At 31.6% G+C, this 20,106-nt stretch overlaps 1 protein-coding gene across 1 annotated transcript in view; it reads right to left on the minus strand.

Annotated features, from left to right (window-relative positions):
• LOC124359513 (6-phosphogluconate dehydrogenase, decarboxylating) overlaps positions 1-13,021 on the minus strand; it is a 50,594-nt gene extending 37,573 nt beyond the window's left edge. The window contains exons 1-2 of the mRNA XM_046812309.1: positions 12,848-13,021; positions 274-494 (exon numbers count right to left, since the gene is read on the minus strand). Coding sequence (XP_046668265.1) covers positions 274-494; positions 12,848-12,858 — 232 coding nt within the window. The 5' untranslated portion in view covers positions 12,859-13,021. The remainder of the gene's footprint in view (positions 1-273; positions 495-12,847) is intronic.
• Between the last annotated feature and the right edge of the window lie 7,085 nt (positions 13,022-20,106).

Raw genomic sequence — 20,106 nt, forward strand, 5'->3', positions numbered from 1 at the left:
CTCTTCAAAATGAGGGGTCACTTGAGAGGGATTTACATTTAAAATTTTTTAGTTGTCCCCAAAATTCTGCATTTTTAGGAGACACAAAAACTGTTCAAAATCATCAAATGAAACTTCTTTTCCACATTACACTACTACCCAAAGGATATCTCTTTATATAAACTTCCGAAAAAATGGGGTCCTGACTTTTTATTCGCCTTGTACACATTTCACTGGACTACAATTATTTTGTAATAATATAATTACATGACTATGTAATTAATTTATAATTACCTTTAACAAGCATCATGACTCTTCTTGGTTTTTTTAGTGTTCTGACCATGCCCTCCAATGACTGAGCACCAATGACATTAGTTCCTTTAGCTTCATTTGCAAGAAATGCGTCAACTTTGTCAGTTGTTCTATTAAAGGCACACACGGTGAAGCCATGATCATTCATGTTCAGGATCAAGTTCTGGCCCATCACAGCCAGTCCTATGAGTGCTATGTCTGCCCTACAAGTTGAAAATACCAGAATTAAATTATATACAAACATATCAAGATCATGTTGGAATTACTCAAATTTTATTAAATAAACATATTCATGCTAATTTATATGTCCTGGGCAGTTCATAGTTAATTTATAGTTCACACAATCCCACTATAATTATGATCTTGTATATACAGCCGACTCTCGATAATTCAAACATTCGATAATTCAAAACTCTTGGTAATTCGAACGAAAAGGCCGGTCCCTTGAAAAACTCTCGCTATTTCGAAATTTTTCAATGCATTTTGATACACTCGGTATTTCGAACTTACCGCAGAGGAGAGACTAATTTTGAACACGCAGTAATTCGAAGTTCACTCGACAGAACTCTTTGTAATTCGAATTGAGAGTCGGCCGGTGGGAAACATGCATTTCAACTTATTCCTGTCATAACAAGAAACTTTGCATCCTGTGTCCCAGAGCATACTCTTTGCAGTGTTGGTTATGTTTGCGCCGTGTTGTGTGGAAGTCGTGTTTGTTGTGTGTAAGAAGTGTTTGTCGTGATGGCTACTAAGCAAAAATATAAATGTCTTTCTCTTTCGGAAAAGAAAGAAGTGATCGCGGCGGTAGAAAGTGGTAAAGCGAAGTCGGAAGTTGCAAAAACATTTCAAATCCCTGCGAGTACCTTGTCTACCATTTTAAAAAATAAACAAAAAATAGTTGAAGTGAGTTCCGTAGCAGGAAGAAAAAGAACGACAAAAGGTGAATATCCTAGATTAGAAGAGTGTTTAGTCACATGGCTCAGACAGTGTAGAGATAAAAATGTTCCTGTTGGAGGTTCGCTTTTAAAAGAAAAGGCAAAGGCATATGCTAAAGAGCTTGGCATCCCCAGCTTTGCAGCAAGCGAAGGCTGGTTGACTAATTTCAAAAAACGTAATGGTATATTTTTTAAAAATGTTTGTGGGGAAAGCGCTAGCGTTAGCGACAGTGTGTGTTCCGATTGGCGTGCACAGTTGTCCAGCTTAACAGAAAGTTATGAACCACACAACATTTTTAACACTGACGAGACCGGCTTATTCTTTAAATGCATGCCGGACAAGACATTTACATTTAAAGACGAGAAATGCCACGGAGGGAAACATAGTAAGGAAAGGTTAACTCTTCTGTTGACTGTTAACATGGATGGTTCCGAAAAATTGAAGCCCCTCCTCATCGGGAAAGCAGCAAAACCTAGGTGTTTTAAAGGTATCCAGTCATTTCCCGTAACCTACCGCTCGAACAAAAAGGCGTGGATGACAACGGAGTTGTTTAACGAGTGGTTAAATTCATTGAACAGTGACATGAAAAAACAAAATCGTAAAATCCTCTTATTCCTTGATAACTGTTCAGTTCATAACAACCCTCCAAATCTCTCGAATGTGAAACTTCACTTTTTTCCACCAAATACAACATCCAAGTTGCAGCCTCTAGACCAAGGCATAATTCAAAACTTCAAAGCATTTTACAGACATGAAATAGTCAAGATTGTACTGGATGGAATTGACAGTAATGAAACTCCAAACATCTCTATTCTCACAGCCATGTTGATTGTTGAAAAAGCGTGGAAAAGTGTGAGTCAAACGACAATATTTAACTGTTTTCGTAAGTCTGGATTCTGAGTTAACACACCCGATGAAGAACTTCAAGTTGTGCAGCCAACACCTTGGGAATCTCACCCTGTAATAGGAGATGTTCCATTTGAAGATTTTGTGCAAGTTGATGACGAAGTTGAAGTATGGGGAACCCTTACTGATGCTGACATCTTGGCCGCTAAAGATGAAGAACAACCTGATGTTGATAACGATGAGGAAGACCAGGAGTTCCCGCCTGTCACACTGAAGGAAGCCAGCAAATCCTTAGAAAAGCTGCGCCATTTTTCTCTCCAGGTAAAAGCATCGCAATAAACTACTGTAGTTAGCCTATCAATTTGTTAAACTGATTTAAAAATGCCATATTCTCCACACTGCAATTTATCCATCATTTTTTTACTGAATTTGATGTCCGAAAGTAGCGTAGACTTTTTTTAACCTTAGGGTCTTAGGGCTGTAAAATCAGCAGTTTGTTTAGTTTAAAACTACAATGTAAATACTGTATGTCATAAGTTATAATACAACCAACAAATTACGTAATTTTCTGCATTTGTTACGAAATACGCTGTGACAGTTGTTTTCTTTGCAGACAGAAGTTGGGCCGGAAGTGTTCGACGCACTATTTGTGTTACACAAGGTCGTCGATGAGGCACGAATCAACAAGAAAAAGCAATCAAAGATAACAGATTTTTTCAATTAGAATTCAATTTCATTAGAAATTAATGTTCTTTAAGTTTTGTTAGTTTGCCGTATGACATTGTGTGTTTAATAAAAAAAACTCTTGGTAATTCGAATAGTTTTCTTTTCCTCTCAATAAATCGAAACTCTCGGTAATTCAAAACTCTCACTAATTCGAATTTTTTTGCATGTCCCGCCAATTTCGAATTATCGAGAGTCGACTGTATATATATACAGGGTGATTCAAAACTAAACGGCAATCTCTCGAGAGCTTATTCTATAGCTAAAAACAAGTAAAAAAGTTCATATAACCATATGCCCGGAAACGCTTCGTTAGCGAGTTACGCCTAGCGAAAGATTTCGCCCGGATTTCAGAACCCTTGGTGAAGTCAGGCCGTATAAAAATGGTAAAGGTAGTTACAAAGATACAAATACGATTGTTTTTTATGTTTTTATATCTGACAAATTTATTAAAATTCGTCCCAGAGCTGTAATTGCAATACTTTCAGAGATATCTTACGTAAAACACAAGAATTGGTGAAAAGAAATAACACATTTTTGTGTTTAACGTAAGATTACTTCCATAAATGTTAAATAAAGGTCATTTTTTTTCTTAAACAGATTTGTAGAACATTTAATTCTGAAAAGATTCATGTGAATTACTTAGGAAAAAAATTAATAATAGGTATTGAAATTTAGCTTTATTTAAAAATAAAACAGAGGCACAAAAATGCATATTCTTATCTGCGTAAAATATTAACTAATGTTTAGGTTGTGAGTAACAGCTGATCATTTATTCTAGACTGAACATTAACATAAAATGTATTTACCTTTATAAAACTGTAATAATCACCTATAATAGTTGCTCAAAGTGCCCTCCGTTGTTAGCAATGCACGTTTTCGCATGACGAATCCACTCTTTTCTAGCGCGTTTCATAACGTTTGGAGCATTCTTGATAGTTTCTGCCGCCTCTGTAATGCAATTACGTAACTCCTCTATGGTTTTAATCCGTTTTGAATAAACGATTGACTTCATCCAACCCCATAAGAAAAAGTCTGCTGGCGTGAGGTCAGGAGAACGTGGTGGCCATTTTACTGGTCCATTTCGACCAATCCATTGTCTACCGTATGTATCATTTAAATAGTTTTTCTAATCATTAGAAAAATGTGGAGGTGCTCCGTCGTGCATAAACCATGCATTTATTCTGTTTTGAACAGGAATATCTTCCAAGAGTGTAGGCAGGTTTGTTCTTAAAAAATTTAAGTATGCTACTCCATTAAGTCGATTAGGGAGGAAAAATGGACCAATCAAATTATCACCCAGAACACCAAGCCATACATTGACTGAAAATGTATGTTGAAAATGCCTCGTCGCAGTTTCATGTGGGTTGTCGTACGCCCAAGTATGGGTATTACGAAAATTTACAATTCCATTTCTAGTAAAACAGGATTCATCAGTAACGAGAATACGCTGAAGAAAATACTGATGTCGTAAACAATTTCTTCTTAACCAGCGGCAGAACATCTTCCGTTTATTCAGATATTGCGGTAATAAGTCTTGAACACGTGTTATATGGAATGGGTACAACTGTGCTTCATGAAGTGTCCGCCATACGCTTGACTGGCAAATATTTAACTGACGTGATAATCGTCTGGTGCTTGTGGTTGGTGATAATTCTACAGCATTTATTATTGCTTGTTCATTATTATAGTTCCTTGCGCTACGTTGACGACCAGTATCTATTCGCTTCGGTTTAAAGCTACCAGTTTCTCTAAGTCGTCTCTCCACAGCTTCAAATGTTTTGCGATCAGGTGTTCTTCGATGTGGAAAAGTATCACGATATTCCTGAACTGCAGCTAAACCATTCTTGTTAACTTTGCCGTAAATCAGTATCATGTCCGTATACTCTTCAAACGAATACATACCATTTACATTATCTGCCATTATTTACTAAGATAATTACATACACTTTTATAAAAATATTTAATAAAATATTTTAAAAATAAATATTTAATAATATATATTTTATACACTTGTATAAAATATTTCCAAATAATCACAGGATCTCACAAAATACAATCTTCACACGCCACAATACAAAAACCTCCATAAAGGTTATTCAAATATTACTTCATGAACTTAATTGTTGATCAGCTGATATTGCCAACCTTTGCAAAGAAAATATGACGATAAAAAGTGTTGAATAAATGATCAGCTGTTACTCACAACCTAAACATTAGTTAATATTTTATGCAGATAAGAATATGCATTTTTGTGCGTCTGTTTTATTTTTAAATAAAGCTAAATTTCAATACCTATTATTACTTTTTTTCCTAAGTAATTCACATGAATCTTTTCAGAATTAAATGTTCTACAAATCTGTTTAAGAAAAAAATGACCTTTATTTAACATTTATGGAAGTAATCTTACGTTAAACACAAAAATGTGTTATTTCTTTGTACCAATTCTTGTGTTTTACGTAAGATATCTCTGAAAGTATTGCATTTACAGCTCTGGGACGAATTTTAATAAATTTGTCGGATATAAAAACATAAAAAACAATCGATATTTGTATCTTTGTAACTAACCTTTACCATTTTTAGTACGGCCTGACTTCACCAAGGGTTCTGAAATCCGGGCGAAATCTTTCGCTAAGCGTAACTCGCTAACGAAGCGTTTCCGGGCATATGGTTATATGAACATTTTTACTTGTTTTTAGCTAGTAGAATAAGCTCCCGTAGAGATTGCCGTTTAGTTTTGAATCACCCTGTATATATATATATATATAATATGGTAATGCCGAAATATTAAAGGAAATTATATACCAAGAAGTCCAATAATTGTTATAATAGAGCAATTCTGCATTTATACACCCTAAGTGTATATACAGTATATATATATATATATATATATATATATATATATATATATATATATATATATATTGGTGGTTTAATCTAACTTATTCTTACTATTAAATGTATATATGTGTATATTATTACGATCTATTCTATAATTAGGGTATTTATAGTGTGTTATAACATAAGTGATCAAGTTCAATAATAAAATTGATTTATCCATCACAAAATTCTTAAGCCAATTAAAAACATTTATTTTTCTTGTAAGTCCTCCAATAAAAGGGAGATGTACACAATCAGAAATAGTCTATTAACATCCTTATTTGAATCATATAATTCCTAGTGGACAGACTGTCAAAAAGGTATTCTAGCTACAAAGTTATTACATATTGCTCCAACTAAAAATAATGCCAGTGTGAGATGGTAATATTAACAATTTACAGATGCATTATGCATTACATGTATCATATAATTCTGGATGAATATTATTACCAGAGATGTAGGTGTAGTATATGATCATTTCATCCTATCCCATACTGACGTTTTATAAATTATACTACATCAAAAACGTCTATCAATAACCTTATAATCTTTCTCAAGCTCTTTCTGTAATTGATACATTTTCATTTCATCTTTTAGTCTAAAGTGTAATATTAATGGGAAATATAATAATAAACAATACTAAGAAATTATATGCTCCAAAAAGTATAAAAATTGTGTTAACTGTGAACTGCATATATACAGGCTACACAGTCAAATTTCTGACTACATGAAATTTTCGTTCATATTAAAAAACACTGACCATTTATTCTTCAGAGCCTATTTATTTCGTAAGTACTGAAATGACCTTGAGTTCATAACATAAGAAAAATGTAAAACTTCAGATACTTTTATGCCTTTATTTCTTGTTGCAGATTTATGCGAAATTGTGTCCCTTTAAAGATAATATTAATATGCATCCAAACACATTTTAGTTTTTCTAGAAAAGTGTGAACATTTTGTATATTTAAATTATCAAGTACAAAAAGATCTGAAATTTTTTCACAATAAACAACAACACTTTTGGAAAAAAATGATTTGAATGCACATTAATTTTATCTTTAAAATGAGACAATATTGGCCAAAACTATACTACTAATAAAAATGAGGTTGTAAAGGTGTTAAAAGTTTAACATTGTTTAAATCAAAGTCGCTGCCAGTATAGACAACTCTTATGAAATGTTCAAATTTTAACAATGATGTTTTAAAACTTATTTTATAAAACTAAACACAAACTAAGAAAACTTTAAATCCCCAGTTAAAACACCTAGGGAAAATGTCACTGTCACTGTTATATTTAAAGCAGTATCAACAATATAATAATTCTGTTATCAAACCTTGGTGTAAGAAATAAAAAACAGTTTCAAAACTTAGCATTAGTGCTGGAATTGTAACCAGCTATAGGAACCCTTCAAACAAGAAAATCAATTTGATTTTGCCTTAAATTTAAGCTTGTTTTGATAATAATTCATTTTCTAAACGTTTAAGAAAATAACTAAACTCTCTAAAAACTGAAATATTTTTGCAGTCAGTTGCTGCAAGCCAAGCACATGATGTAATGTAGATGACCTCTGTGTGAAAGTTGAAGTAGGTCAAGGATAGAGAAACTGAACTAAACTACATTTCAATATCATCTGGGAAGCTAATTTGCTCTGAAGCTTTATGCCCCCAAAAAAGTTGAACATTAAAATCAAGACTAATGTATTTTATACCATCCAACTAGTATGACTCTACATTTAATTAAAATTCTGTAATACTCATTTACATATGACATTTGCACAAATTGTTATAAAAAGTAATCACAAATAGGTGTGGTGTCATAGTATCGTATATTTTGATACAGTGTAATATTAATAAAACGTGATCAAATAAGACACAAAATTAAATTATAATTAATTGCAGATAACTGTATATATATATATATATATATATATATATATATATATATATATATATATATATATATATTTGTAGTAATACTAATAATACATCAAAATTATATGACAGTACCAGTCAACTGTCGCTGTTTTTGTCTCTATCAACTGTCACACCAAGAATATTGGAGATCAATTTCAACCAGTTCCAGTATCATAACCTATCTCACTCAGTCATGCAGTTAAAACTTGCCAGTGTCTTTGTAACTTTTTTACAACCAATGTCTGTATTTTTACTACTTATTATTTTTAACTTCACAGGTTTGAGATAGATTTCTAAAAAACATACAATACGGTATATTGGGAATTAGATATTCCCAAAAGTACTTTAAGGTTGTGAAATCAATTTATATTTATATATATATTTGTAGTAATACTAATAATACATCAAAATTATATGACAGTACCAGTCAACTGTCGCTGTTTTTGTCTCTATCAACTGTCACACCAAGAATATTGGAGATCAATTTCAACCAGTTCCAGTATCATAACCTATCTCACTCAGTCATGCAGTTAAAACTTGCCAGTGTCTTTGTAACTTACAACCAATGTCTGTATTTTTACTACTTATTATTTTTAACTTCACAGGTTTGAGATAGATTTCTAAAAAACATACAATACGGTATATTGGGAATTAGATATTCCCAAAAGTACTTTAAGGTTGTGAAATCAATTTTCGATTAGAAGTATTTTTGAATTTTTAAACACAATTTTGTTTAAACCAATTAAGTATACTTTTTCTGATCACAGGAAAATTTGTAAAAGAAACCTCTTTTGATCATTTTATAAAGCATAATACGCAGTAGAGACAGAATTTAGAAAAATGTCATAAACTTCACAAAAAAACTGTTGAAGATAAGGATATTAATTTAGCCTAGATTATTATATTTTGGGCATAAATATAAGAACATTATTTATGCTGAAAATCTTATTAACTCTCACAATTATTTTTTGAGAAAATTACTATTAATATTTAGTTACAAGCCAAAGAAAAAAAATCACAACAAACGTGAATCCATCATCTGGAATAGCAGCCACGTTGTTGGAGGAAAACTGGGGGTGGAGGTTAACTTCTTGCATTCAACATTTTATTTGCCCTAAACGTAAACCTTACTGACCTCCAATGTGTAACATTTCAAAAGAATCCAACTCAGCCCGTTTTATTCCAGAATGTCAACTGACTGTCCGGAATGAGCGTAGTATTTACTATATGGGAGGATTTGAAGTTTTCGATTGAACTATCCAAAATATAGCCTAGATATCTGTAAGTCAACTATGGGGAAAAAATGAGTTGCAGAGTAGTAAATATTCTGTAAATATATTTATTATAGTAAATATTCTGGAAAGTCTTTCATACGTTCAGGGAAATAGCTTATTTCCAGACTTTTTTATTTGCCGTCAAAATTTCCAATAATAAAAACAAAAAAACGAATTGGTTTTTTTAAAAACTTTTCTCTGTGCACCCCAAGGGATACCTAAAAAATTAATTTAACTTAAAAATTAAGCAATTATGTGCCTGACGGGGTACACAATAGACTGAGGTATTTATTTAAGTGGGGGATCAAATTTAACAAACCACCAAGACAGGTAAACAATAAAAACACAATAAGGAAATGTATGGCAAGTACGTGTATGGCAGTAGTAAAAGATCACTTGTACTCAATGGGGTACACGTCTTTGTGAATGTGTTAAGAGGTGTTCAAGATAAAAAGACATTAACAGAAAAATTTAACCAGACTTAGTCATTTAAATTCTGAATTTAATGTGACTATAAGCTGTCCTGATAGTCTGGTGATTCTGCAACCCGAGGGTCAAACAAAAATGTTGAAGGATAGAGTACAATAAACAGATACAGTCTTTTCTATTATAATCAACAAACTATATTGCTTATTTACACCCATCACTATAATTACCCGATACTGATTAATTGATTCAAACAATAAAACTACTTCATGTTCAATTACTTGTAGGTGGTTGGCCATCTGATGCAGACATATTGTAACCTGTATTCTGTAGTTCAGTTTTAATAACAAGTGTTGTGTTTGGTTTTTATTAAGTGCATGTTTTAGAGTTAGTAAAGTTGACACACAACATGGCGGTTATGATCCCTGATATAGGCGTGCTACTACACTTTGGTATGATTTGTTTATTTGAATCTAGTTTGTAGTTATGTATTAGGTTAGTTATATACCTGAAGAAGAGATCAGATTGCAGATCTCGAAACGTAGTGTTACTGATTTTTTGTTTCACTGAACAATTGCAAATGTCCGGAAAATTCCTGTTTCCTTCATGTTCAATTACTTCAAAAATAAAAATTATCTGTATCAAGTGTATCAAGGCAAAATCAAGTATGGAACAAAACATACTAAGACAAAGTAAATTATAATAGCCATAAATATAAACTATTTGACATATTTTCTTGATCGTGGTATCAAAGGAACCTCAAAATTTGCATAGGAAATATAATGAATTAAAATCAGCAATGGTCATACACGTATACTGCCTACTAAATTGCATGCAAAGAAGCGGATAACTGCGGTGCACATATAAGAGACAATGTAGTCTAACCTTTACTTTACATTTAAAGACTGTTATGAAGACTAAATAGTTGTCCTTTGACAAAAGTGGGTTTCTCAGAGAATATATACACACACACACTGCACGTGCACGTGTGTGCGTGTGTGTGTGTGTGTGTGTGTATTCTTGATCAGGAAAGGGGCAAAATTAGCTATGGAACAAAAAATACTAACATCAAATTAAATTACAATGAACATTAAATATAAATTTTTTTCTTGATTGTAGGAAGAAGTCAAACTAAACATTGGCGTCAGAAACATAATTCACTCAAACCAGGAGTGCTCATACAAGTGCAAAGCCTACAAAATTGTGTACAAAGCAGCGGGTAACTGCTGGTATATTATAGAAATGAAAATTTCAATATTTAAACAATGTAGATTACTTTTATTTCGGACTTCATCATAATTATGATGTTTTAGTAATATAACAATAACTTAGATATGTAATATTCCCATAAAATCAATCCATAATGAAATACCGGACTGGAAAAAAACAAATTGTGACAAGGAAGATAGAACTGGTTAGTTAAGTGTTAACAACTTTAAGCATTTGGATCATATTATTTACTTTGGCCACATTACCTAAAACAATCTAGAACTACTTTTAAAAGTTTCTTAAAATAGCATACTTTGATTTATGGAAAGAATATTTAAGCGGTCACAAACCATACATAGCACAATAATTATTAAAGTGTTTCAATTTAGGTTATATCTCAATTAGTTCATCAATCTTGGGTACCAGAAGGAATTAGGGTTACTGGATATGGAGGAAAACAAATGAGGGGTTACTTAATATATGAGGAGAGGAAAACAGGATTGTGAACGTTTATATGAAAATTTTAGCAGAAAGGTTGGGTGTACCAACTGCGTTTGAATATAATTTAAGTTCTTCGGTATTTTTTTCTGTTTTTGTTTGTAATTTACACCACATTTTCTACTTTTGTGCAGAAGTTTATTCATCGTTTCTCCCTCCATGGTGAACATTATTCATTTTTCCTTTGCTATCATAGTCCCCTTACCTACTGTGCAACTTCTTTACTAATTTTGACATTGATTTTTATGATTGGATAGAATTATTGTGTAGCCATTTACAGATATAATCATTATTTATTTCTTTTGTGGTGCAAGTGAGTGGTGTTTTTTTGCATGTTTAAAGTAAAAGTGAGTGCACTTTAATGTATACTACTTATTTTTGTGTCATAATGGTCACAAAATACGTTGTATTGTTTTTACTTTATTTTGTAATGGAGATTTACAAAGTTCGTACATTTTTAAAGTAGAGACCACTATCAGCCACTGCCTTTCTATAGAGAATAAATAATATGGTTTGGTGGATTTGTTGGCATCAGTACAGGGCAAGCGAAGGTGTGCCCCACACTGATTGTCGGAAGAATTACTGTTAGCCTGTTCAACTAATAACTTGGTGCCTTTTACAAGATTAAAAAATCTTTAACCCTCCGGCTGGCAACGTCGTAAATTACGACTCATTTTTTCCCGCCGTGAACTGGCAGAGTCGTAATATACGACTCATTAAACATCGTCTACTAATTACGTCATAGTTCCGATAATTACCGCATGAATCGCATAAAAGTTATATCACTTTAATCACAAGATCCCAAGCCTTCTAATAATGTATTCACTTTTATATATATATGAATATTTGTTATTTTACTGGCCGCTAAAAGCTCCCGACTACTTCCGCGTGACGCGACTCGGCGACTGTTAGTGCTTGTGTATAGTCTTGTTTTTTTCAATTCTAATTTCATTTGTAAATAAAAGTGTTTATAACTATGTATTTTCTTTTTGTGCATAAGTAAGTGAACATTATGCATATTTTAGATTTTTAAATAAAATTAATTTTGAGTTTTTTTTAATGGCTTAATATAAAAAAAGTGTTTTTTGAAAAAAAAAAGTTTTGAGTTCTGACCATCAAAAATCCACCATTATTTAGGCAAGTCAAATTATAATTATGTTTATATTGTACAACATATTCTGCAGAGTAATTTGATGTATAACACTTTTGTGTTTTTTCCAATAATTATTTGTACAGGATAAAACATTAAAAACTCTGCACAAAGCTTCAAAACAGGGTGCCAGTCCAAGGCTCAAATGCGCGCCAGCCGGAGGGTTAAGCCTTTCCAAATTTAATTGATTTCTGTTGTTTTTAATTTAATTTTTGAGGATAATTTTTGAAAACATTTAGAAAATAGCTATGTCCTACACATTTACAAGAGATTTTTAATTGTTAAATTTTAATCAGGTTAGCCTAATTAAAATAAGCAAGTATGTATGTATATGTTTGTGAGCACAATTGTAATTATTTCATATAATAAAATTCAATAATTAAGTTAAATTTTATCCACATCATTCATTATTTTAATGGATATTAGGCCTAGAATAGTAAGTAGGGTTCTTACTTATAGGGTATAATGTCTAGGATAAACTACACTAATATTTTTATAACTTCCCAAAATTAGGCTATCGTGAGTAATGTGTAAATTCTGGACTTATGCTTGGCCTTAAGAAAATAAAATTGGAATCTGTTGTAACAGTGATGCAGTTTCCCTTAGTCATAGTGACATAACCTTAACAGTTTACAAAATATTGATCAAACATAAATTGTTAAAATATGAGATATACGATCTACTTGTTTGTAATACTTACTTATCTGACATTTTTGTACTCCTACGAAATCACGACACAATATAAAAATCACAACCTGTACGTTGTGTGATTAACCGAATAAAGGACAGGAGAACGCTGATCGCCGGTAAAAGTAAACCCCCACTCCACACCAATTCTTTATCTCACGAATCACTCTCTCACGAATAGGAGTGAAGTGTGGTCCGCCGGTGTTCTGCAGAACCACTGATTACAAAACTCAATTTCATTGGTGCTTTCAAGGCTACGCGGTCGCTGAACACCGTGTTCACAGCTGATTACCCATTGTTGTGAAACCACACTGCACTTGACGAGATTCAATACAGAGTTGCCAAAAAAATAGTAGCTTACAATATTGGTCATGGCTGTTTTTGGAACGTAGGATAATATTTGAGGTATCCTTCAATTTAACCTAGTAATTAATTATAACGACTTGGATTGGAGATATTAATATTCCGGAGTATTAATATTTAAATTATCAATAAGACATCCAAGACGATATAAAATATTTTTTTTGATTAGTAAGCTCCTAGTGAATATTAAGTAGGCTACAATTTATTACTAAATTTGTTAACTATTAAATATTATCTGGTTTATCTAAAATAAAAATCACAGTTCTAAATAAAAATAATGGATTTATTTTAAACAGGCAAATTAATAAGTTCAACGTTTCAGAATTTGTATCACTCTATTTTCCACAATGAATTGACAAAACCTTTTAGTAAATTTAAAAATTCCTTTGGCAAGAAATAAAAATATTAATCAAATATATTAAACTAAAAATCAGAGCTCTCTTCTAAAATAAAATAATAAGGTTTTAAAATAAAAATCAAATACCACTGGGAAATAACTAAAATAAAAATGTTCACTTCTAAGTTCACTCAAAATTCAAAATAAAAATTTAAACTTCTCTTTACACTAGTTGAACCTTAACTTTCAAGTCTCTGCAATTCAGATTACAACTCTCTCAAACAATTATTAATGTTCAATCAATTTCCAATTAATAATTCACAATAAAACAGTTCCAGTTAAATATTAATAAATTACTACTTTTCCAAATCTCAATTAAAGTTATTAACAAAGTTCAATTTTAATTCACTTTCTTGCAAGCATGAACCAAATGTAACTTGTATGATTCTATTATGCTCTATTGTTCCTCGAGAATAAGTTATTCAGATTGCTCTGTAGTTTCTATGAATTTCATTTTTTCCTATAAAAAAGACAACAAAATTAATCAGATCAAGAAGACTATTTCAATAAAACGTACAATAAATTCGGTGCTAACCTCAAAATCCCTCGCGGAAAAAAATTATTAAGAAACACGGCGCACTGTAATCAACTTAATCACGAAAATAACCAAAAAAAAGGCGAAAATTATGAGTGGGCGCTTAAATACTTCCCTTTCCAATCAACTTTGCAGGACATCCGCGGTGTTCTCTCATTGGTCCAGCTGTATCAAACCAGGAGAACAATAGTCACAACAAGACAAGTTCTAATCAATTCAAGGCAGTCAACCTGCCTTCCTAACAATTTAAAACTACCAGTACTAACTTGCCAAAGGATTACATGTTCATTTTTACCCTGACTTTTCACAATCTAATCTAAAATTAAATCCCAATATTTCGATCCCAAAATTTTCATTTAATCTAAGATTTAATTTAAAAAATGAATCAATGTAGCTTTAAAAACGCTACATTAATTAAAGGTATTCCGAAATTAATTAGTGAAAAGCTGAAACTGTATCAGACTATGATTATTTTAGGGAGTTTTCCCAAGAACCTCCGTTCTTCTTGGTCCCTTCTTCCTCACCTACTTCAAGGTAAATAATGCAGACTTTATTTCTATATATTCATAAATAGGTGGCGTTATGTTGTCATTTTTTACTATGCTTAAACAACTAACTGTGCTATTTTATACATTTCCTTACCAGTTTTGTACTAAAGTGTACGACTTTTTACTTGAAGTTCGAAGGGTTCGTTTATAACTATCTTACTGGCCTACTTGAAAAATGTGAACAGATATATTTTTGAAAATCTTGTTATCTTTAAACTGATTGATAGCCAGACATATACAATCATTCATATTTATTTAAAATAGAAAATGTTATTTATTTTGATCTAGTAAAATAATATGTGTCCGTTATCATTATTGAGCGCTCTCAAAGAACGACTGCACTTTTTTATGCTTTTGATGTTACATAAGCGCTGTAATGCCAGGCCTGGATATGTTTAAGGACTGGGTTAGGCTACACTTCTCTGAGATATCTCAGAGGTGGATTCTTTAAAACTGGAACTGCCTTGTCGTGATGTGACGCTCCATAATTGGAACAGTTGAATCAACAATGAAAAGTCAAAGGTTCCACTAGAACTAAGGCAACACTTTGTATAGAGGTCCATGAAGTTGCCCCAGCTCTCTTCATGAAAGCATAAACATAAAAAAACATAGTACCATTTGTTTATGCTGGTTATGCCAATTCATGTCATTAGTCCTACTTTCTGTTCAAGAACAATTATCTGTAACTAAAATTCCCTGAAGCCAACCTCAAAAACGAGGTAGCTCCACCTAATATAACAATTATAACACTAAGGTAAAAAATTATATCATTTCTTAGACATACACTAAAAAATCTATTTCTACATTTTCTTGGAAGGGGAGAGAGATAACTTCATGGATTTCCCACTGTGAATTAGTTCTAGTACTGTACATGTACATGGCCTGAATAATGACCCCAAGGAAATCAGTGCCAAGGCTTGCTCTCATCCAAGGAGGACTGGAACTGAATCATGGCAGTTTTTGGCTTGAGTGTCACTGGAATAAATGGTTTCATAAATGGTGGATAACAATATTTATCACACTCCACACAGAATCAAATAGTGATTATGATAAATTACTGTCCTACAATATTTAAGATTACTAATGTTTGTTTGCAATCCATGCAGAAGACTCAGAAATAATGAATACACTATGGAATTACTTGGAAAGGAAAACAATTTTAATCGAGCTTGCAGTTCCAAACCAACATCATATTAATATAAGATTACAAACATCTCTAGGGATATTTTGTATTTCATTACCTACGTTGAAGAGATTTACATGTGACACACTTTAAATAATTAGTACCTCAAGGTTTTCCCTATTAAGTATTAATAAAATATCTAAAAGAATATTATTATGTTACAGCAATACATTTTCTTAAATTTTGTAAACCATTGTACAGTTCAAATATTTGTGCGAGTTTGTGGACTCCTTCACACATGCTAAGGATTATCTTCATTATGAACCTCACTCACTTTTTATATTCTTATGAGTGGTATCCTATTAAACGTAGATGCTTTGGTTGCCGACTTTGATGTTTTAATGTTGGTATTGGATGTACAATAAATCCCTAAGTATTTATCCTTGTTTACTACTTCAATACAATCTTCGCTGTAACACTACTTCTCATGTTCTTTGTTTGAAGTTTATTTTTAACGATGGAAGGATTGTGAAGGAAACAGGATTTTTCCGGACATTTGCCATCGTTCAGTGAAACAAAAAATCAGTAACACTACGTTTTGAGATCTGCAATCTGATCTCTTCTTCAGGTATATAACTAACCTAATACATAACTACAAACTAGATTCAAATAAACAAATCATACCAAAGTGTAGTAGCACGCCTATATCAGGGATCATAACCGCCATGTTGTGTGTCAACTTTACTAACTCTAAAACATGCACTTAATAGAAACTATACACAACACTAATCATTAAAACTGAACTACAGAGTAGAGGTCACTATACGTCTGTATTCGTCTACCAACCACCCACGACTGCAGATCTTGAAACGTAGTGTTACTGATTTTTTGTTTCACTGAACAATGGCAAATGTCCGGAAAAATCCTGTTTCCTTCACTTCTCATGTTTTGCTAACTGATATCCAAGACTTCGTCAGATTGACTTAGATTCAATCACACAATAATTTTCTAGTTGGTTTAACCAATTGGCAACGTTTTAAATATTTTAAACAATGTATCATGAAAACCGAAAAGAGGAACTTAGTCATTAATAAGTACAGTATAAAAGATAATTTGTAAAAAAACACAAATTTCCAATTCTTTGTGTTCTGGACAGATGGTAAATAACAGAATAAATGTGTATTTACTTCTATTGCGTAACCCACTTCTGTCAATAAATTATGTTTAAAAAAATTAAAAACACAGTCACATGCTAAATTAAATCTGTTAGTTTATACAACATAGTGTGAGAGGAACGTTTTTTATTTATTCAACAATATTAAAAAATGAACCCTGTATATTCTGAATATATAATATGGAAAGGATGCAAAATATACAATTTTGCCTGTGGTATGTGTTTTTTTATATATGATGTTTTAACACAGACAGTTTTAAAAGAGGGGAACAACATAAAGAGTAACATTGAACAATAGCAATATTTTATTTCTAAATCACTATATAAAGATTATCTATGAAATTGAACTATGACTCAAAAGTACAATCTGCACAGTTGTGCAGCTGATAGGTGTAGGTGCACCAGCAATAGAAGGAATATGCCCTGGATCTATAGCTATTAATCTAGTGAATGCACAACCTTGACACACAACTGAACTGTCCTGCACATTACTCCGAGGTCAGGTAGCAGGAGTATCATAGTTAGTTGTATTCACATAGAGGACTTGTAGAAAATTCCAAGATTACCTAATATGATATTACCTATTAATATGTGTGTGTAAATTATGATACATTGTATAATTTATTGTAATCAAAATAAAATGAATAAAACTAGATAAACAAATAAATATATCATGCAAGTTGATAAATATTACATTTTCCTCTTAACTAATTGTAATACATAAATAAATCTTTTATCAATCAGCTAAATTTCTAAGTTATAAATAATTTCTACAATCATAATAAAACATTTCTCACATTAAAATATTTTGATATCTTGGACATTTTAGTGTTGTATATACAACAAAACTTTTTACAAGAAGTATTATTTTTTTTGTTCGTTTTTATTTTAAAGAGCTTTCAATAATTGACCTACGCAATTACTGACATACCACGATAAAATAAAATTTGAGGCGCTATATAAAAGTTTTAATGGTACAGTACCTATATGAAAAGAATGTTATTATATAGTTTGTCTATTTTATCTCACAAATGATTAAATTTACAGGACAGTTTAAATGGGAATCACCTACTTTTTAGTGAAAGTTTCAAATTCAATTAGATAATCGACTTTAAAATTTCTTATGAGTTGCCTTATATTTTCTTGTAATTTAGAATATATATCAAGATTTTAAAATGCCTGTATTATTGGAAATTTTCTAGAACATAAGTAAAGTAAAAAAGTCTTTAAGACTATTGTGTAATTCCACTTTGGGGTATGCACATGTCCAGTTATTATTCTCTTCTAGTAGCATGGTAATTTTTTAACCATCTCCTGCAAACAAGAATTGACTTGAACGCCTTAGTGGCAATGCGAACCGCATGACTGAGATCAATTTGCACTGATTTATCATCTTCTTTGACAGTCCTTGCACTATAGTAGTAATATTCTAAACTATTACAGTTGTATTGCTATAAGGAGACCACTGTTGTATTATTCTTCTCTGTAATAGGCTACCACTTTTTTTATTTTAGTTACTTCAATGGACAACAGGGCCGCACTGAGTCATACTCTTCGTGAATGTGAATAGGTGTTTATGGTGATAATTCATGTAATAATATTTGTGCTGACATTAATTCCAGCAAGGCAACGAGAAATTACTGTACCTACATACAGTAACCTGCTCTATTACGTTCTGTAAACACCTGTGTTTCTGTACATATCATCATAAAAATGAGTCTATATTACTCAATAACAATCCAGTTCATTTTATAAATTATATAAAGGTATTTATAGTTTTAGATTACAAACTTACTGTTTTTCCTGTAAATCATTGTTTCTATTGTAAGAAAATACTTAACATTAATTTTAAGTTTTTGAGTTTTTCATTTGGTATCACCTTGATTCTGTCACTGGCTTCACTGATGTTGAAATGGATTTGTATATAAAATTTACAGTGTTAACAAGATTGAGTTGTGATATTATTTCATGAAATCTTGCTGTTATTGAACAATATACAAGCACTATTTACTATAAAATATACTACTTATGACGTAGCGTTTAAAAAATCATTGCTTAAGTTAAATGAAGTCTTTTTCAAGCTCATATATAAATAATTCCATTTACATTTCTAACAATATCATCTTATCAGAATAAGAAATAATAGAGGGCAAAGAATGGATCCCTGTGGTTCACCACAGGCCAGTTACTATAAATTCAAACCAACCTATGGGGCATTACACATAATTTTGTTAGTTAGGTGCATTTAGTTAAATTTAAAATCTTCATTCCTGATAATATTCTACCCAATTCAGCACCCAATAGCACTGAATTTCATTACCAACTATGAAACTAACTAAACTTTATATTAATTGAATTTTATAACTGCCATAGCAAGACAGAATGCCGATATAAAAATGTACAGTCTATAATAGCAAAACATAATTTTTAAATAGGGCTGTTACTCACTCATAATATAATACCCCAATACTATGATATAAATGACAATAGCCAATAGAATTTAGAATCAAGTGTCCAAGTTAACCCTGACGCCTGCATATGCACCACTAGTAAAAATTAGGTCTTAACATTTTTTTCAGGTATTGGGTACTCAATCATAGCTCACTGTAATGTAGTCAGTTTTAAAACTTATTGTAACAACCCAAAAATGTTGTTTATTTGAAGATATATCATATTAATACAATATCTTGTTTTCTCAAGTCAAACACATACCAACTAAAGTAATACCTGTTATTATGTTTATAACATACCTTTATTCAATCGGTCTTTTTCCGATTTAGGAGGAAGTTGGGACAGCTCTGGAAGATCTTGGTTTAGGGTACTTGAAGGTACCTAAAACAGCTCAGTCTAAAGTCTGCTCCACTTTGTCAGGGGAATCTCATCTCCTTAAGATGAAAACTTATGGAAGTTTTTTAAAACATTAATTTCTAGTAAATGTTTGGCTCTCAACCATAACGTAGTTCCTCTTTATGCCTATCACCAAAATAGTGTGGGGATTGTAAAGTTGTGTTAAACTTGTTGAGAGCTGGTTAAAGAGTACTGTTCTCTATATATTCTACGCTCCATTAGTACAGTAGATATAGGTTTTTGAGTGGAACGAAGTCAGGATTTAAATTAATATATTTTGAAAAA

The sequence above is a fragment of the Homalodisca vitripennis genome, chromosome 4 (assembly GCF_021130785.1).
Source record: "Homalodisca vitripennis isolate AUS2020 chromosome 4, UT_GWSS_2.1, whole genome shotgun sequence".
Lineage (NCBI taxonomy): Eukaryota > Metazoa > Arthropoda > Insecta > Hemiptera > Cicadellidae > Homalodisca > Homalodisca vitripennis.